Below are 20,141 nucleotides of genomic sequence, written 5' to 3'. Positions count from 1 at the left end.
CCCATTGGCCAAACTTTTTGATGATTTTTTTCAAACGATCTTTTGGTTGCTTTCTTTTAATTCTTACATCGTTAATCTCGATTGGATAAATTTCACTAAAAGTAAAATTAAAAAGATAATATATAAAAAAATTAATATTCACAACCTATTTTTTCATTAATAGCGCTTCACCTTATCCAGGAAGTTTTAAAATTGGTGCGCATCGGTATTAAAATCAATTGTCTTCCCACGGACCAACTCTTCTCTCTCTCTCTCTCTCTGTCTCTCTCTCCAGCACACACCAGTCTCATGTCCACTCCTGAACAGAGGCCCTCGGCGTCGCCCCTCCCCTCCATTCCAGTACAGAGCATGGAATTCAAGGGGTTTCGAGCAATCGAGAGGCAAGTTTCCACGACGTCGCACCACACTCCTCCTCCTCCTCCTTCCACCGTCACTCATTTCTCCGAACAACCATTCCGAGGTCCGTGTAATCCCTCCCCTACCTTTCCCCTCATAACAACCAATAACCTCACACATTATGAATCCCTAATAACAGACATAGGTATATACATATATGTACATTCGTTTTTTTGTAGAAAACACTTTTAATGTTGATGATAAGTTGCCTTTCTAAAACGGGTCTTTTTTTGGGATATGATCCTACTTTTACAGTGGGGTATTCGGGGCCAGCTTTTGGACGGGCGGCGGAGTTGTTCCAAAACCCTAGCAGCAACGAGCGAGAAGAGATTCTGCTGCGGGAGATCGAGAAAGAGAAGATCAGGCTAGAGTTAATCGCGGGCGAGATTTTGCGCAAGCGTGTTCTGCTGGAAGACGAAGTGAGGAGGAGGAGAGACATGATGTTGGTGGCGGCCTTGTGCAGACCCCACGAGGGTTTCTCTCTCTCATCGCCGTGGGCATTGGATTTCGGACCTAGAGTCTCGGTTTTGGATAGCAGAGCTATCAAGGAGAGACTGGCATTGTCATATGAGGAGAGGCTGCGGGGCTACCGGAATCGCTCCGGGATTGTGGGATTCGAGATGGTGCCGTTTCAGCGCATTCCGGAACGTAGGATTTCTGAGATCAAAGTCATCGAATCTTCTCTTGAGGTAACAAAGAGCATTTCAAATACTCACTTTCCTTTCATGTGACTGTATGTATGTATGTATGATTCTTATGTTAATTTTTTTTGGAGATATGCTGTATTTTTACCACTTTCCAGATTTTTTATGAGGTGAATCATATCGTGTCATGTATGCTGTGAATAAAATAGTGATTGAGCTTTGAAGTTAGTGATTTATAGCTAGCTGCCGCAGTCTTTTTGTTTTTTATTTTTCTTTGGTGGAATGCAACTTGGAATTAGTTCCAACATTTGTGGTCCTAAAGCTCTTACTTTCCTTGGTAGACAGAAACTTTGGTGGATTTCTGTGTATTTTTTGCCCCTAGGGTAGAAATATTTTCGCGGATGGTCTTATTTCTGTTGAGGAGCTGTCTGATTGCGAGGACTAGACGCGTACGGTGCATAGTCAGGTTCTCAATTGTGTTTTTTGCTTGCTGATTCTGTCCTTTACCCTTGAATAGCTTCCTTATATTAAGGGAAAGTAATACCTGAATTTGGGATTTATGACTATCTTGGGCAACAATATTTGTATTTGAGTTGGCCCACTTCATATTATTTGTGTCCTTAATGAAATATATGGTAACGTGATCAGTAGTGGTCTCTTTTGGCATGTCTGTATAAAAAAATGGTTTATTCTTATAAGTATCAAAATCAAAGTAACAACTGGTGAATGCATAAGTTTAGTGGCTTACTTCCTGCAGTGGTAGCGACTACCGATGTGTAAAGATCAACTTCTCTTTCTATTGCTAAGTCCTCAGTGTAAAGAAAAGCAACAAACTAACTCACTAAAGATCAACTTCTCTTTTCTTTTCTTTTTTTCGCCGTAATGAAAAAAACATAGTATATGGTAAAATCATAACCAGAGAATATGACCCTAATAGAAATGCATCTATTTGTCTCATACACTATGGGGATGGTGAGAAGAGAGATATTTTACATGCCAAAGGGACTGAAATTGGAAATACCATTGTTTCTGGTACAGTAGTTCCTATAAAAATAGGAAATGCCCTACCTTTGACCGATATGCCCTTATTGACATGTAATGAGGCCTTGTACATGCATAGGGTGGGCCTTGTATGTGTGGTCCTGCAAACTAGAGGTCAGCCATGAAAAGGGGCATCAAAGGCATTTTTTGGGAGCTTATTTTTCCGGACCATCAAATCTCTAATGGGTCATGATGATCTTTGGATTTGTGATGTTTTTTATCTGTCACTGAAATAATCTCAATGAAATTGCTTCTCTGATCCTTGCGTTCTAATTTTTCATTTGCATATGTACAGTGGGTGTGGATACTTATTCAGGGTTGAGTGTCTTTTGATTGTCTGATGGTTGGGCGTGGATACTTACTCAGAGTTGATTGTCTGATGATTCTGTGGAAACTCTAGGAGAGCTTTGTTGCTACGAATTCTACCTATTATATAAACATAAACTTTTACTTATCTTTTATCCACAGAAAGGAGACACTAATTCAAAGTTATTTCACATGGTTGCAAATTGTTAGAGAAAGCTGTTTTTTCTGCTTTATTGTAGGTTAGAGAAGATCAAATTTTTCAAGAGGTCTTTTCCCTTTACTATAGTAAGATATATGTCTCTGGGCCTGGGGCTTGTCTCTCATTGAAAGAGGGTGTGGTACCTCTTTTTACTTTCTATTGTTTCTTCGTGGAGATATGTTTAGTTGCAAGATTTAGATAGATGGATTTTAAAAGTGGAGTTGGGTAGTTCCTAAGGATAGCATGATTCCACATTATATATTGTATAGCCTAATGCCAGATGGTGTCATAGAGTATTTCATGCCTAATATGGAGGTTTTTGCATAGTCAAAGGGGTACCTCGAATGACTAAATAGTTTGTTAGTTATGGTGCTGCCCAACATGTGGGACACTACACATTGCTCATATCCTTACCAAGCGTTCAAAGTTACCGACACATTTCGTCATCTTTTAAAACTAAAAGCAGACCTTGTAACCTAGATGAGAAGCAATATGCAGAGTACCTGTTTGATCTTTGTGAACATGATTCTGCATATATATAGTATCATAGTTGGACACTCACTTTGTTATTTTTGGCTGAAACTTGCAAAGATAATGCCATCAATTCTCAAAGAAGTAGTTCCAACTAGATCAGACAATTTATCATCAGTAGGATTCATTTACTCTTTAAGGTGCTAAAGGACTTAGTGAGAAGTCATTAAATTAGTTATCGGAAACCCTAAAGACATAAAACCCCTTAACCATGGCTCATGGGATGATGTATTTGAATGAAAACTAGAGAGGTAATTACTCGACTTTTGTGAAAAGTGTCAATGGTTTAATGAGTCAAGGTGATTACTACAGTCAAATATTCATGGTTATGGTCATTGTTTGGATGTTATGTTGCAGGCTATGCCGGGGCAAATTCTCTCTGGTGTGAAGCGTAAAGCTGTGACACTACTGGAGGCAGGTGCTAGTGAGCTCCATTCGGTAGATTTGAAGAAAAAACCTAAAGAGGAGTGGAGTTGCTCAATTTGTCAAGTTAGTGCCTCAAGTGAATACGGTTTAAATCAACACTTCCAGGGGAAGAAACACAAGGCCAAGGAGGCATTGGGACAAAGGGCAGGGGGAACAGGCAAAAACTATGCAATTGGGCTTTTCCCGAAGAAAGTGGGCCAGCCTATTAAGCTTGATGGGGAGGAGGCCGCAGAAAACCAATTGGTAGTGGCACAAACTGACTGACAGAAAAACGATCGAGGTGGATAGGAGGAAAGGAGCGTGCATGTGATTTGGGGGAAACACCACATTCAGATACTAAACCATCCCGAAACGTACGTTTGGAGATTTAGTAATGGTACTGTTTGTGTAACTTGTATACATTGTACTTTGCATGTTCGTTTGGATTCAAGCTTTCATTTATTCAAGCAATCTCTCTCTCTACCAGCTCTCAAACCTGAGACCTCTAGGTCCAAAGTAGGACTCCAACCCAACAGGCTGCAGGAGGATTTGGTAGGCTTTCATTTATTCGGATGTTCATTTAGTTGTGTGCGTTGTTGAAACGGGACAGTCCAAAACAGCTGAATTCCGAAAACCCACAAACTGGGTTGGCCCATTTGAGTTTGGAAAGCCTTGTGGGAGTGATTATGCTCTAGCAGCCTTCTCCATCACACATTTGTGTGGAAGTTCACATAAATGTCCCGCACACAAATGTGGGATAGAGAAGGCCATGGAACACCACGTAGCGGTGCTCTAATAGCAAATAGGAGTAATAATTTCCCGCAAGAAAGAGAAAAGTAATACTACTGCTTCTACATTTGGTAGAGGGAAAAAAATCAATAAAAGCAAAATAGAAAGTTTATTTTCGCAACTCCTCTTTATTTTTCTTAGAATGAGACTTTCCCCCTTTTCCTTTGTCTCAGTTTAAAGAAGAGTGGTTTTTTTTCTTGTTTATTTTATTCTTCTGTGCAAAGCCGAGTTGGAAAATCATCAATTGCTTTCACCAAACGTCCGGGCCAAAAAAAAGTTTACAGCAATTCAGAAACATCTTTTCGTTGCTTTTACTCGAAAAAATTTACCAATAGTGATACCAAACAGGCCCCAAGGCATTACACTACCACGATAAAAGCAAATGCTACCAGAATTTTACACAGCCCAATTGCAACTGTGTACCAGTTCACCAGAAACAGAGATGATATGGACACAAACCTATGTGGACAAATCCGGATAGAGATGCATTTGGAACCGTTTGGTACCCACGTTTATTGGACGATTCCGGATATATCTATGCTAGATGCTACACCAACTATGTAACTACAACTACAACCGGACGATTCCGGATACATGTATGCTGAATGCTAACTATAACCGGACGCTTCCAGATACATCTATGTTGGATGCTACACCAACTATGTAACTACAACTACAACCAGACGATTCCGAATACATCTATGCTGAATGTTACACTAACTGTGTAACTACAACTACAACCGGCCCCAAGAGCCAAGATCCGTCCTACTAGGCTACTACCACCATAGGTCGGGAACGAGTAAAAAGAACCAAACAAACTAACAACACTTTTGCTTTGTTCTTTAACAAGTAAAAGAGTGAAAAGAAACAAAACATAAGGTATCTATATGGAATTATTCCAATTCCACATCAAATAATGGCAAGATAACAAAATTTCTTGTATCCACCACCTAACTAATACTGTAGATCACAAATCCATGAAACAAACAGCATGGATGGTACACACAAATTCAATTCCTTGGCTATGTAACTACCATTTCCAACTACTGAATTATTTCAATTCCAATTCCAACGACTGCAAGATTCCAAATTTCCTTATATCTACCACCTAACTTATACTAAGTAGGAAACAAGGAGTAAATGAAAACCGAACAACATAGGATGGTGAAACCAAATTTGATCCCTTGGCAATATTTGTACGTCCATCTATAATACACCTTGAAAACAAATTGCCAGTACTATGACACCATTTTTTTCAAGCCCACTGCCAATGCAGGATCTTGACACCTGAAGATAAATACTTAAACCTCCAATGCAACCGGGTCTTGCCAAGAAATCTTCCTCTTCCCCACCCGATTCGGTCCATTCCCAATGTTCCGACACATGGCTAGTTTCAACTCGTTGTGCTGCTCATCGGTTCCCCCTCTCATAACAATTTTCTTTGGCTCCTCCAACTTCAATGGCTCATAATTATTCTGTAATGCCTCTTCCTCTCCCTGAAACACAAAGTCGAATGCAAACACATGAGAATTAAGTAACAAATAGCATTCAGGAAGTTTTAGTTCATTAACTTCTTTGAGAGTTTACCGAGATCTGGTTTAAGTCAAAAATTGGAGCTCGGCTTTGAACAGCATTCTCGCTCACAATGTTTCTTTCCATTTGGTTTAAATCAAAAGCTGGAAATGGGTTTCGGCGAGCAGTTTCCATTCCGCTGAGTAACCTTCCCTTCTGGTTCAAATCAAGAACCGGCATTGGGTTCCGGAAGGCAGCATCTTTTCTACAGTATGATCTTTCCTTCTGATTTAAATCAAAACCAGGAGTGGGGTTTCTAAGAATAGCTTCTTTTCCAACATGCATCCTATCCTTCTGGTTTAGATCAAGAATTGGATTTGGAGTCTGACTTGCCGGATACCTTTGACTCAATATCCTTTCCTTCTGATTTGAATCAGAAACTGTGTAGTTCACAGTTTTCTGCTTCATGTCATACAGATTGCCTTTCTTTTTCCTGGAAGTTTTCTGCTTCACAATATTTCTTTTCTGAGTTACAAAATTTGGTGGGTGAACAATTTGTCGTTCCCTTGGTTGTCTAACAGCCTTGTTTTGCATAAGGTACTTGTATCGTCGTCGTAGGAACCTGGTAATCAGAATAAAAAATTGCAGCATAAGTCATAAATACTCCCTGATAGTCCTTCGAACAATCAACAAAGGGAATATGAAGAAGAAAATGGCCAAATTTGCCATTGCATCTCGAAATGCAATTTGATATTTTGGTATCCTGTTGATCCTATTTAAGCCAAGTTGACATAAAAACCGAACATGATTGGAATTCAAAAATAGAACCTACAACTAAAATATAATAGTTCTCAAAATTTTGCAGGACAAACAGAAACATTCACTGATAAAATCAACCATATTCCAAATTACAATTTTCAGATGCAACTTGATCATACAGAAAAAACATATAAACAGTTAAGACACTAAACATGGAGTAACAAATCGATACAATATTCCAAGACATGAGCTACCCTTGAACTCAGATTTTAGGGGCATACTGTGTCCTTAAGTACATTAAGGTAAAGAATCATACCAGACTTCGGCCAAAAGAATTACTTTTCTCTGTTTTGTGCTCTCCAACTTGTTTCTCATGGCCTCAGTTTCCTGCACAAACACTCAAGTTTATTACTCCACCCATAGGGTTACAAGTGATTGAAAGCAAACCATAGTGATATCAGGAGAAAAAGGGAGGAAAGAACAAAACTATTTCATTGAACCATGAAAGGACAGGCGGATCAACAAAAAAAACACATGGAAGGACAGAGAGATCGGAGGAGGAAAAGACAAGACCTCATTGTAGCATACCAAATAGTCCAAATAGTAGAACAAAATAACTGGATCTAATTAGGTTTTTATGTTTATTTTTTTTTATGAATCTTGGGTTTTCATCCTACAAGACTGGGATGAAATAATATTAGAGAAATATAGACTCTAACCACCAAAAATTGAAGTACTCAAGGGAAGATTTTCCATCAAAAAGTGTACCAAACCTTCCCCTCATACAAACACTGATCGTGTGAACTATACTCAAGGAAGTTTCAAATCCTAAAGAGGAAAACATTAGAAAAAAATTCCAAAAAAAATGCTCTACAACAGGATAAGAGAGAAATTCATCAACAGAACAAGAGCACATAAATCAGATGAAGAAAACACAGCAACTGATTACATAACATAAACAAATAGTTCGGTTTATGAACAATATATCATGCGTTTCTTCCTACAAGACTCATATGAAGGAAGATTAGAACAATTAGACTTTACCCATAAAAAAAAATTTAACAAGAGACTGAAAAAGCAAAACAAGCACAAACGCAAACCCAGAAGAGAAAATCAAAGAAATCCCTCGATCTTCAGCGGACATGGAGAAAACCTACAAGGAAATTTTACCTTCTGCAACTCTCTGTAGTCCTGTATAAGAACCTGATGCTTGAATCTGGCCTTAGGATCCCCATACGTACCATATGTTGATGGATCTATAGAATCTCCTTTCATCTTCTTAGACATCAGATCACAAGAAACTCAAAGAATCCAGTACCGAAGAAGTAAAAAACTTGAAGAAGGGAGAGAAACAAAAAGATATATCTGAAGTAATATGGAGAGAGAGAGAGAGAGAGAGAGAGAGAGAGGGATAGAGAAGGGGGGGAGGAAGGCAATAGGTGTGCAAGAAATAATAAAGGATGGAGGAAAGGAAAGAAAGGAGATGAGAAAGAGTCACGCTTTCCTGTTTTCTCTGTGAAACTCTGACCGAGAAAAAGCCCAAAAAGCCCATGTAAATCGGGGCAAAACATGCAGTTCTTTTGAGACAGTGAAGTGATGAAGATGGGGGTTTGCAGAGGGGTATTTGTGGCAACATGATTTTGTTGGGTGTATGTATGAGGTGGGTATGGTTGGAGGACATCTGAAGGCACCTCTCTCTCTCTCTCTCTCTCTCTCTCTCTCTATGTTTCCTTTCTTTGTTTTTCCTCTTCACATAAATTTTGGTCCAGCTGGGCCATTAGAGAGAGAGAGAGAGAGAGAGAGAGGTGGGTGGTGTGGACTCTTCTATGTTTTTGATTGGGAATTTCTCTACGGTTTCTTCTCCCTTCTTTCCTTGTTTATGTTTGCTAGGACAGAGGTTAATGTACAGAGAGAGAGAGAGATGATGTTGATGAGAGAGAGAGAGAGAGAGAGAGAGGTGCTGAAAAGGCAAGGGGAAAGGATAATTGAATGTGGGGGATTCTTTCTTGTTTCCTAGGCTTGAGGTTTGTGACGGCACGTGTGAATGTGATTCTTTTCTGACATAATTATATACTACCAACCCACTTGCCGAAATTACACATACACCCTTATTCTTTCTTATCTGTAAAGCTGAGTCATCCTGTCAACAACTTTTTTGGGCAACACTTTCCAAGGTTTCACCATGGCGATCAGTACCAAAAAGGGTTGACCGTCTAATACTTTCAGGGGCAAATTGTCCAAGTGGTCCTTGCACTTTGTTTTGTGTGTCGATTTGGGCTAAATTAGTGGAATTGGGGTTGCTGTCAAGCAGCACCATGCAAAACAGGTGTAGAGCGGTCGGTTCGGCCGTTCATCTCGACAATCGTTGACTCGGATCTTAATCAAGCAATGAACGATTCAGATTTATATGAGCTCTGATTCAATCTTAGTCATTTGTGCAGAGATGAACGATCGGATCAGCCGCTTAGCACTGCTTGCAGGGACTTGTACTTAGTGAGTCCAATTGTCCAACGTCTCATTTTGAGTGCAATGCATCATCCTTGTACTACTATAAAACATATATATTTTGGTACAAATTAATGTTATTTTTAAAAGAATTAACTATCTTTGTATTTGTGCTACCATCACTACCTACCAAGCGAGCAGCACCTCAGGGTGAGCTCGTGAAAGTTTTAGCATAACTTTTGCTCATTTGACATGCTAGAGTAGTGTACTATATTTTCCATAGCTTCAATTTTTACTTTTAAACAAAAATAATATAAGAGTCTGATTTTGAGAAGTTACATTTTGATGCTTTGAAATTCTAGTTCAAATAATGAACTTTTTTATTTGGGAATAGTAGATCCTACGATTTTTTTTCCCCCTTTTTGAACATACTGAGAATCTTAAGATTGTGGGTCTAGAAGTATTTCTAGCAGATAAGTATTTATTTTTTAAAAAGGCAATTTCAAATTAAAAAAATATGTTTACACAAATAATTTTTCTAACAATATGGATCTTGTTTGATAAATCTCATTGAAATTTTTTCAACAGTGCAAAAAAGATTTAAAAGAATTATTATTTTTAAGTTTAAAAATATGAAATAAACTGCTTATTTTGTATAAAGGTTTCTAGAACAAATAATACTCCCTCACACGAATTGTCAGAATCACATGAGAGAAGTCAAGTGGCCAGTGAGAAAGTGCAATGCCCCCATAATTTGTTGTTAGCGAGTAGTACGAGTCCACCTAATTAGAGCATGTACACCAAGCAATTGGTATTTTACCTACTCAAAAGTTTACTTTTTTCATTTTACCTACTCAAATATCTCTCAATTTCACACCAATCCTCTCTATTATCATTTCTATCTTCACAAAATACTATAAAATATTGAGAGAGAGAGAGAGAGAGAGAGAGAGAGAGAGAGAGAGAGAGTTGACTGGGAAAATAATAAAAAAGCATATTGCGTATGAACAATGCATAGCTATTTATACCGAGCTATTGAAGCAAATGTATTTTAGCTTTGATGTTTTGCTACTCTACTGCATGCCAGATTTTGGAGATAACCTTTCTACTTTACCTAATTCTGTGCACATAGCGACTCTTGTGTACATGCTATTAGGTTAGGGGTGGTTTTGTAAATTGATCTGAAATGGAAGTACCCACATGGCATATAGGTATAACCTTGATAGAATCTTTGAAAATTAGCAGAATCATTTTCACAGTGTGATCCTGCAGGGTTGCTGAGAAAAACCTAAGAAATGGGGTCCTTTAAAGATTTATTCCAGTGATCTACTATACAATGTTCCCAACACTACTAATTTAACTTGTGTGTAGTTCATCACGAAGAGCTTTCGACTCGTACAAATAAAAAAGAAGTGTCATCTCGAGCTTGAAAACTGGTTCCTTTGAGGAATCTGTTTGCGTAAAGGTATGTAATACAGTGTGTAACGGGACATAACAATCTGTTACGTAACAGCCGTATCTGCCCATACGCACGTAAATTTCCACAACACCGTTATTTTCATGGGTAACCAGCCCGGTCCATCCAAAAACCGGTTAAGGAACTGCACTTTTTTAAAACCATTCAGAAATCTGACTTGATATGGACTAAAATTAAATAAGTTGATGCAAGTTTCTTAATGTAGATGAGAGACATATTCGGGCTTCCTTAGGGCAATTTGGGAAATTGTTGGAGTGAAATAACAAAACTATGATGCCAAGGAGTCCTTGTTTTGCAGTGCTTTGTCTGGCTATTGGTGAATTCCCTTCACAACCCATGATCCAAGCACAGGAAAGGAGTATGCTGTTTTTTTTTCCCCCTCCCCTGCCATTTTTTGGATGAGTTAGGCAACACAGAAATTGAAATGGAGCTCACTTCTTTGTTGAAAAACTGAGAAATAGAGAATTATTCGCATCGCAAAGTACAACTATACAAAGCCGAAATGTGAAATTAAATTTTCAATTGACTCATTTTAATTTTCCTCCTGCTTATTAAATGAGATGTGCACTTACAATTACCAAACTGAATGAATGATACAATTACCAATCTGAATGATTAATGATTTCTATTCTAGTCACTTTAACCCACAAATTTGGGACTGGGGGAGCTGCTGTCCTTTCAAGGGACAGCATCGTGCTGTCCCGGCTGAGGGGGTCCTGCTCCGGTCTTGCTCCGATGATCAAAAACGTTCACTTAGTAGAGCTCGTCGAGTTGAACAAGTATGCAAAAAATCAGTTTGATCGAATATAATTAAGTGTCTGATCGGAACACGTATAACTTGCCAATAAGGGGTTCTAGTAGATTTGATCCAGTGTTTCGGATCCATTCTTTTCAAGACAAAAAGGTTTCGATTAGGCACTTAATGATATCCGATCGAGCTTATTTTTTAGCTGCTTGTTCAACTCAACGAGCTCTACGAAGTGAACGTTTCCGATCATTGAAGAGAGACCGGAGCACGGCCCCCTTGGCCGAGACAGCAGCTCCCCCAACTCCACAAAGGACAAATTTGATGGGGATTTTTAGTGCTTTGAATTGCTCAAACATGAAGAAAAGGCTCAGAACTGTATTGTCTCTTGAGGGATCTAGCTTGTCAGGAAGACTTTGGTAACTCTCTTCCTTGCAAGAATGATTGAAAAAGAAGGAAAGCTCTCTTGGGCTGAAACAGAGGAACTTCATGCCCAGCTCCTCTCACCGTGGCAAAGGTAAGTCCTTTATAGACCTCAGTCCATCCTCCTACCTATGAAAGAAACATACACTAATTTCAAAACCATATCTTTCTTATTCTAAATTCGGATCTTGATTCCGTCGGGAAAAAAAAGAAGTCAAAAAAGCTAAGAAACGAAAAACGAAAGTGACTTTTCTCTTTCAGTATTGTTTTTGTTTTCGTGTTTTAAAGAACAGGAACAATTGGAAGTTTGGAAACACTTTTATTTTTTCGTTACAAAAACGGTTCTAAATAAGTTTATCGTTACGAAATGAGAAGGAACCTAATAGTATTTATTTGGCAGACGTTACATACTTTTATTTAGTTGCTCATAAAAAAAAAAAAAGCAAAAAAAAAAACCACATGCAGAGCGATACAGACACAAACCTCTCACAATTATGAATGGATTTCATAGCTTGTGATTAGAAAGGGTGTGTCCGGTAACTTAGCACATGAAATTGCAAATTTGTATAACTAACTAATTGCAAGAAAGGTAGTAATCTTCTTACGAAAATCAAACAAAAAAAATAGTTGGTACATAAATTTCTGAACAAAAATATGCCCAAAAACGTAATGTGTGTGGATAGCACGTGCATTAGGTGAGACCCACGCGAGATCCGCTTGCATTGGGTGATTTGAATTTGTATCCTTAACTCTCTCTTTTTTGGGTGCTTTAATTTTCAGAAATTATTATAATCCGTGACATATCTCAAATCAAATTAATTAGGTATAGGAAATGTATTTGGCATACCTGGGAGCCAGAGTACCAGGGGTGCCAGGCAGTCTTAACGGTGAGATTGAGATGGCTCAAGGAGAATCTGGTGGCTGTCACTGGTACTACTGAATCTGTATCGCCACTGCCAAATTTGAAACAATTGGACAATTGGTATTTGGAACAGAATTAATGGCCTAATTAATCTTAATAGGGGAATTAATATATAGTACTACTAGTATTTACCTAAATATTGATATGCTGAGAAAACTGAAAATTATATAAGTTTACAAATTAATTTAGTGTACCTGTACACCCAAATTTTGAGACCAGCTGCCATTAACTCCTTGTATGTGGGTAGCATAGAAAATTGAGAGTCTTGCCAATTGTTAAAAAGATCATTACTGCACGTACGCTCAAGATGTAAAAATTGAACCATCTGATATCAGTAATTAGTATAACCAAAGATGCGGCCTTTATGTATGTGTTTCTTTCGATGCACAAGACAGACGCATGATTTCATCGTTGGGTGGAATAACATTCACTAAAATTTCTCAAGAAAAAAATGTCAGATGATCAGCAGGATTTAAAAAGTTCGTTGTTATTGTTGTTGTTTTCCTTTTTAGATAGATAGAAAAAAGGACTCGTACAATCTTGATGTTTTTGAACAAAAGCTAAAATGGCTAAAGAACTTTTAAAACGTGGCAAGGACAGTCGTTTAAGCTCATCTACCTCTTGATGTGTCCATGCGTAGGGCTATAAAAAAAAGCCGAGTTTTGAAGTATTCGAGCATGACTTGTTCAAAACTAATCTAGCTTGAGCTTGGCTCGTTTACGCGCGTGATCTATGCGTTTGAGCTTGGTTTTTTCACTAAAAACAATCTCTACAAACCATCCGAGTCTTTACAAACAGGCCGAGTTACAACTAACTCAAGCTCAATAAATAATTTGTTTACTACCCATAGACTCGATCTCAAACTCGACTAGTTTACTAACAAGTTAAGCCCATGACGAGCCAAGTTAGTGTTGTAATTAATTAGTTACCTGCAAGCAGTCCACTTATAAGGAATACCGGTGGTATTGGCATGCAGAGCCTTCTGAACATCTGGTATATTGTAGTACTTCTCTGCATAGTTCTCAGAGCAAGGATCGTAACCAGAAAGCACCCGACGACGTCGTACCAGAGTGTTCTTGAGCCTCAAAGAAGTGTGGTTGGTAGTAGAAGTCAAGCATGCGGGCGTGTAAATGCTGTAGGGATCAATGCTGCCGAACTCGTGGTTGGCCGCGTAGTTAACGATGTCGTCGCACTGCTGAGAGTTGTTATCCAATTTGAAGTTGCAGTTTTTGAGGATTGATTTGTAGGTGGTGTCCGAGATTATGGAGTGAGACCACCAGAACGCCACCGTTCCTACGGTGTCGAGGTAGTTGTCTGTCACTGCATTCCCCACCTGTATTACACATATGGTCCAAAAAACAAACAAACTCCACTAGGGTTAGTTAATCCTGCATAGGTGTAGTGCACGATATGAACTGTCCGTCTCGGCAATCAATGATTCGCGTCTTATCTTGGTGATAGACGACTCAATTATGCAAGAACCGAGATGAAATCTGAACTATTGATTGCTACGACGGACGACTCGGATCGCGCACTACAAGCTCCGGTTTTGAGTAACGTAAATTGGGTGGGGGGCTTACAATGAATCCTTTCAGATTTATGATTGGATGGGAATGCGCTTTGTTATAATCGTGAACTTTCTTAGCCAGCTGCGGAACGTAATGTCCTACAAGCACCGTGGAAAAAAAGTAGGTTAAATACTTTTTCCGTTGCAGCTAAGATGTTGGCATTATAAATTCTCAATTTTCACCCCTTAAATACCATTATGTATGCCAACGGGCTTGTAGCCAAATAACACTTCTTCACTTTTTCCATGTGAAAGGTGAACATTCGATTATTGCCAGGAGCGCGAGTGTTTGGTATGGTGGTTAATACCCTGTATAGCTCTTAACGGTACCTTTTTCAGTTTTTTCTCATTCCCTTAGAAGTAGACTAAACATTTATCGAATGAAAAAAAATACCATTATGTACCTGCATAGCTCTCCCCGGCAATGTAAAAGTCTCTATGTTTGTATTGATGAAACCTTGAGAACCATCTTACAAGAAAAGCTAGAGCATCGCCAGCTGTGACACCAAATTGGACCATTAAAGGATGGTGAGAATATTATTACAACTGATAATTAAATTTATGTTTGTATATTAGATAATTCTAATTAATTAAATGCATCCAATTAATTACATTTCCCCACAACCACAAATTAAAGATTTAAACTAGGAGATATAATTAGTAAAGAACAGGAAGAAGCTCCCTAAAAGGGCAGTTCACATGATCGCAATCGTTCAAAAAGTATTTTCAATTAACCAGATCTTAACTGTAGAATGCTTTCAACAACTCTGGTCCATTGATAGTCGTTATGAATGGTTGTAATCAAAATGCACTATTTGCAGAGAAGCCGGGTCCTAAAACTACATACCCATATAGTAATTCGTAAAGAAGTATATATATATACCAGTTCTCTTGTCCCCGGTATCCTTAAGGTCAGAGCTTGTATTTGTGTATGAAAAACCAACACCAGCTGGTGACTCCAGAAAAAGAAGATTTGCCTCTGAAAGTAGTAATTAACAGAAGACTGTGTAATTATAGTGAAGAAATGCACATAATTACATTCATTAATTGTGGAATTAAGGGTTATTTGTTAGTTAATTAATTACCTCTGTTCCAGGAATATTGGTTGAGATAGAGAGATGAACCAGTTTTATTAATTCGAAATGGTCCTATCTCCTCTGATGCTCCATATGCTACTGATGAACAACCTGGTCCTGCATACAAAACCATAATTATTAATCGAAAATGCTACGGGCAAAGAAAACTTAACCCGAAAGTGCCCCGAAAAGAACAACTAGTGGTTGAGATTCACTTGAATTTTACTGTAAAATCTCCAACAATTTAATCTAGTACTGTAGTATTTATATTTGCCAACCATTTGACAATGACCAGACAACATTCATTTTCGCCATCAATTACTTAGAAATTTATTTATTTATTTATTTATTGTCTTATTCATCTATTTAGTCGTCCATACATGTTAGCAGCTACAGGTAAATTTATTCCAGTATATAACACCTATAATGAGGAAATAATTAAATTTTGCATTTTTGAAATTTGACCTTGGAGATCTCAATAAAAAAAAATGACGTTGACTGATTAGTGCTTAGGTACGTACATAACACCAATGTGTCATCCGTGAAATTTTCCGCTACGTGATTGGTTGGGAGCACCACGTTGAGATGCCACATGGTAGTCCGGGACTATTGAATAATTTTTCTTCTAGATTTCCATTGTTTAGTTGTACAGTGAACCACGAAACAACTAGAAAGGCAATTCTTGAGTTTGGAAGCAAACATTTAATGAATTTCATGTACAAATTGGTACTAATATTCAAAAGTCAGTAACAGTCACCTACTACTCTTCATGACTCTCATTACTTTCCCCTGCATTAACATTTTGCCCGCAGTGAGTAGTCACCTTTCATTATAAACACAAAAGATAGTGATGCATATTTTAATAGGAATTCGTGATGCGATATTTATTTTCACCAACATAAAATACATCTAGCCGAAGCACGTAAACTGATTCGAATACTTTGATTATAAAAAAAGAAAAGAAAAGAAGCATGATGGTCAATTTCAAGACTCCAAAATTAATCGATGTGCGCTTAAATTAGTCCGAGCACTCGGCTATGAAGGAAATTTTTATACCGACCAACTATGGCATGTGTGTAGAGAGAGTACTCATCTACATATTATGAGCATTGCTTATTCAAAAACACATGTTGCACAATCATGTGTATGACATATAACTGATCATAAGATAAGTTATTGGTATTTTCTTTAACCTAATCGCCACTGAAATAATGCCTAGCTAACATGGTGTAAAAATTGTATTAATATTGATCTTATAATTAACGGATCAACAAACTAATACTAGTATTGGGTTTATTGGGTTTTTGAGCTAGTGAATTTTTTTTTCCTTTTAAATATCAAAAAAATCTACCCTAGCCTACTTTTTAAGGAGGTGTGAGGGCAAATTCCCGACCTCATCTATCTAAGGCACATATCAATTAAACCAATTAAACACATGGTCTTTTTCTAACGCACTTAGGCTCTGCTCAATTGTCGTGAATGTTATGTGAAAAATATATTTTCGAAAAAAGTGAAGTGAGGTGAAAAAAGTAAAAATGACTCTGTTCTCTTTAAAAGAATCTTGCAGGAGAACTAAAATTCATTCATTTGCAAAACCCATTTTGTAGAAAAGTGTTTCTCAATGAAAAAGTTGAAGTTGTGGGCTTTGCAACTGTTTCTAGTAATTGAACACACAGAAAGTTACGAAAAAATAGATTTTTTCATCAGTTCTCGTCTTTTCCGTGTAACTAAACGGAGCCAGGATCTGTAGATGATCAACATCAGTTGGGAGTCAGGACGAACTCCAGTAATATTCGTATAGTAATACTTCTAAATTTCTAATCTCAAGTCAGCACACATAAAACATTTTATAGTACTCCTCCTCCTAATCTTCAATATTCGAAACAAGAACAAAATTATGGGTTTCATGATAAATTCATTCCAAGTCCAAATTAAAGACCTAGACACCCTCCACAATCATCATCTCTTGTTACACTACGCATGCTAGCTTCAAAGAAGGAAGCAAACAGTGAGTTGAGTTGGGGGTACAAGCAAGCTTCTTTACAGCTACCTTCATGAGAGAGAGAGAGAGAGAGAGAGAGAGAGAGGAATGCCAGAAAGATGAATAAAACAATCCTATCACAAAATTGATTTTACTTGAAAGCCACCCGGAAGAAAACTGACAAACAAAGAAAGTATAGCAAATTTAAAGGGGCTTTTATATATACCCCGTATCTCTTCTCTGGTACGCCATTTTTAAGTAATATGGAGACAAGACAAAGAGAGGAAGAGAGAAAGCATCTTTTTGTACTAAAAAACATGAAAAATATACTAGTACCCTTTTAAGTGGGGAAATCATTTCACTTTCGCTGTGGTCGTTAACGGATCATTTCTATTTTTGGGTACATCCGTACGTGGGTGCATGAAAAACCATAAAATAGTGACAGAAATCCACATCAGCCTTTTTTTTTTTATAAAAAAAATAGCTTTTTTGGATTCTTCAAAACATATAAAACTCTCTACAAATACAGAATTAACAGTGAAACAGAGAGATCACGGACCTACTGCCTCCTCCAGTGGCACGTGCGAGAGAGGAGGCGGACAGAGAGTAGGGAGCAATGACCTATCCCCTCTCCGTTTTTTTATTTACCAAAACAAAATGACCGCATTTATTTGGCCAGAGGTAGTTAATTTTTTGGCTTATCATTTTGAAATCATTAAAAACTTAAAAAGGAAGTAAAAAAACAACAAATTAAGTGGGGTTTAGTCAATCAAATCATACTACCAAATTTCAGGGAGAATTGTTTGAAAATGTCTTGTCCTTATTGTGTTTTTTTTGGTATAGTTTAATTTATTTTATTTCCAATAATTGTTTTGTTTAGTCGACACTTGGCAGGCAATTTATGTGGAGTAATAAAAATGCAACAAATTTCAAGGAATTGTGAACAACCAAAGTGAGGGAAAATATTACACAAAAATCATAACATACGCATAAAATTTTATCTTCCTTTTCGATAAAAATAAATAAAATTCAAACTTTCTCATGAAATGGTTATCTATATGGAGTAATATTTTTACTGCTTCACCTGGTTGCTTTCCCTTTTCGGAATTTCAGTTGGGTTTCCAAACATAATTTACCCATAATACAAATAGAATTTTCAAGCTTAGCATCTAGAAATTCTTTCATTTCAAGCCAAGGATACCCTATAATCATGAATTTTCAGTGAAAGAAATGAGAGTTTTTAATTGGTTTGAATAAGTTTTGGTATATTAATACATTTGTGTAATTGTGTTCATTTGAGTGTGTACAAATGTACGTACTTATAGCTTCCCTCCTAAGCTCTTAGGCTCGAAACCTCCTCTCAGATTTTATATATCAACTCTTTTAAGACAAGTTCATTTGTAATTGAAACCCCACAAGTGGGTGGTGGGATTAGTCCTTAAGAATGTATTGAGATGCATGTAAATAGACCCGGAAACATGAGTTATAAAAATGTGCGTATGTATACCAGATTAAGCTCATGGAAAGGTAAATAAAAGGGGTAAAGGATAGAAAGAAGTCAATTACAGTAATTAATTAATTAAGTAAAAGAAAAGAAAACTGACCTCCATTGAGCCAAAGAAGAAGAGGTCTGCTCTGAGGATTGGAAGTAGCTTCAGTCAACCAATAGAAGAGGGCTCGACCGTGTTGCTTGTTAACCGTAATGTAGCCCGAATACTGCGAGAATGCCACCGCGGGTTGACCCGGAAGTGCCGAGATCCGATCTCTCTCTTGCTCTTCTGTTGAACCCATAATGCTCGTGAATGAAACAGAGAGTAAGCAAAACAATAGTACAGACCTTTGGGCTGCCATAGCACTAGCTACCCCTCTCTCTCTCTCTCTCTCTCTCTCTCTAGAAGACAGTTTCTGTGCTATGCTGTACTGAAGGGTATTTAAAAATCTAAAACTGAGCGAAGATAATTGTTGCTCCAGTGATGGGAGAATTTTGAGTCTAATTTTTGTTTCATTTACTTACTGCAGTACTTCTGGCAGCACAGGTAATATAAGTGCATCTTCTCTCTCTCCTCTCTCTCACCAGAGAAAGAGAGAGTTTCATGAGAGAAAGAGAGAGAGAGAGTTGTGGTGCATTTATGCTGCTGCTTAATTTGCTTGGGGTTTGTTTTCATCAGATGTAGAGTTTCTTTAACTACCCTACCCTCAAACCCAAATCGGCTCATCAAGAAAGAGTACGTTTGAATTTCCTGCCCATTGAGCCATACAACCGTTCTCCTACCGTTGACCAATTGCCCAAGTGAAGTATGCTTTGACGCAGGTACGTTGAAATTGGGTTAAATATTGCTCAACCAGCTCATGATTGCGTCCCAATGTTTAGATTTGGAAACAAATATAAAGTGCAACCGCAATGGGTGTTTCCAGCGGTGAATAAATTGTGAAAAAAAATTCATTGCAATCAAGTTGTTGGGTGTTTTCGATAGTGAATAAGTTGTTGAAAAATATCAAGTTATTTCTGATAGTAAATAAGTAGTAGATGGGTATGTGAGTGAAAAAATTCTCAAGAGAGAAGTTGTTGTCAAGTTGTTAGTTAGTGTGAACGAGATGATAAAATGTCAAAACCTATTAATTAATGTGAACGAAATGGTAAAAATGCCTACGTTTTTTTTCTCAAATTGTTACCGGAAAAATAAACTATAAACTCGAGCAATAGTACAAAATTTAACGTATTTACCCATACGAAATGATCAAATAGGATATATATAACTTAGTCCATGTATCGCGTATCGTATCATATATAGATGGTTAAATGTAAGATATGTTTAAAAATTGATGTTGCTATAATGTTAAAACTGTTTTTGTTAGTGCCAAAACTTATAGTGCATAAAAGACTTGTACCATGTGCAAGGTTCAAAGATGGCATACATTACGA

At 37.6% G+C, this 20,141-nt stretch overlaps 3 protein-coding genes across 4 annotated transcripts; 1 reads left to right on the top strand and 2 right to left on the bottom strand.

Annotated features, from left to right (window-relative positions):
• The first annotated feature begins 230 nt into the window (after positions 1 to 230).
• On the top strand, positions 231 to 4,003 carry LOC131320335 (uncharacterized). Of its 2 annotated transcripts, none has more exons than XM_058351012.1 (3): positions 231 to 541; positions 652 to 1,085; positions 3,475 to 4,003. In XM_058351012.1, the coding sequence occupies exons 1-3, from the start codon at positions 289 to 291 to the stop codon at positions 3,805 to 3,807; spliced, it is 1,020 nt and encodes a 339-aa protein (XP_058206995.1). In that variant the 5' UTR covers positions 231 to 288; the 3' UTR covers positions 3,808 to 4,003. The 2 variants fall into 2 exon arrangements, with proteins under 2 accessions (XP_058206995.1, XP_058206996.1); XM_058351013.1 differs by having other exon boundaries at positions 232 to 460.
• Positions 4,004 to 5,347: 1,344 nt separating this feature from the next.
• Positions 5,348 to 8,509, bottom strand: LOC131320336 (uncharacterized). The gene is made up of 4 exons (XM_058351015.1): positions 7,753 to 8,509; positions 6,902 to 6,969; positions 5,899 to 6,448; positions 5,348 to 5,807 (listed from the first exon to the last, which is right to left on the bottom strand). Exons 1-4 carry the CDS (start codon positions 7,867 to 7,869, stop codon positions 5,613 to 5,615), a joined length of 930 nt encoding a protein of 309 aa, XP_058206998.1. The 5' UTR covers positions 7,870 to 8,509; the 3' UTR covers positions 5,348 to 5,612.
• A 2,498-nt stretch (positions 8,510 to 11,007) lies between these two features.
• On the bottom strand, positions 11,008 to 19,350 carry LOC131320333 (serine carboxypeptidase 24). The gene is made up of 9 exons (XM_058351008.1): positions 18,823 to 19,350; positions 15,247 to 15,354; positions 15,045 to 15,140; positions 14,566 to 14,658; positions 14,175 to 14,260; positions 13,524 to 13,927; positions 12,789 to 12,884; positions 12,520 to 12,625; positions 11,008 to 11,801 (listed from the first exon to the last, which is right to left on the bottom strand). The coding sequence occupies exons 1-9, from the start codon at positions 19,067 to 19,069 to the stop codon at positions 11,655 to 11,657; spliced, it is 1,383 nt and encodes a 460-aa protein (XP_058206991.1). The 5' UTR covers positions 19,070 to 19,350; the 3' UTR covers positions 11,008 to 11,654.
• Between the last annotated feature and the right edge of the window lie 791 nt (positions 19,351 to 20,141).

This window comes from Rhododendron vialii, chromosome 3a, assembly GCF_030253575.1.
Source record: "Rhododendron vialii isolate Sample 1 chromosome 3a, ASM3025357v1".
Classification (NCBI taxonomy): domain Eukaryota; kingdom Viridiplantae; phylum Streptophyta; class Magnoliopsida; order Ericales; family Ericaceae; genus Rhododendron; species Rhododendron vialii.
The sequence above is the reverse complement of the archived record's forward strand: the minus strand, read 5'-3'. Positions and strand labels throughout refer to the sequence as shown.

What these genes read in the sequence shown, in the direction of transcription:
- LOC131320333 (XM_058351008.1), bottom strand. Translation starts at nt 19,069, where the DNA reads ATGGCAGCCCAAAGGTCTGTACTATTGTTTTGCTTACTCTCTGTTTCA. An exon ending in TCTTCTTTGGCTCAATGGAG is followed by an intron (nt 15,355 to 18,822) that starts GTCAGTTTTCTT and finishes TTTTGTATGCAG; the next exon opens with GACCAGGTTGTTCATCAGTA. An exon ending in CCTGGTACTCTGGCTCCCAG is followed by an intron (nt 11,802 to 12,519) that starts GTATGCCAAATA and finishes TTTCTTTCATAG; the next exon opens with GTAGGAGGATGGACTGAGGT.
- LOC131320335 (XM_058351012.1), top strand. Translation starts at nt 289, where the DNA reads ATGTCCACTCCTGAACAGAGGCCCTCGGCGTCGCCCCTCCCCTCCATT. An exon ending in ATCCCTAATAACAGACATAG is followed by an intron (nt 542 to 651) that starts GTATATACATAT and finishes CTACTTTTACAG; the next exon opens with TGGGGTATTCGGGGCCAGCT. An exon ending in TCATCGAATCTTCTCTTGAG is followed by an intron (nt 1,086 to 3,474) that starts GTAACAAAGAGC and finishes GTTATGTTGCAG; the next exon opens with GCTATGCCGGGGCAAATTCT.
- LOC131320336 (XM_058351015.1), bottom strand. Translation starts at nt 7,869, where the DNA reads ATGTCTAAGAAGATGAAAGGAGATTCTATAGATCCATCAACATATGGT. An exon ending in ACTACAGAGAGTTGCAGAAG is followed by an intron (nt 6,970 to 7,752) that starts GTAAAATTTCCT and finishes GTGTTTGTGCAG; the next exon opens with GAAACTGAGGCCATGAGAAA. An exon ending in GTAATTCTTTTGGCCGAAGT is followed by an intron (nt 6,449 to 6,901) that starts CTGGTATGATTC and finishes TATTCTGATTAC; the next exon opens with CAGGTTCCTACGACGACGAT.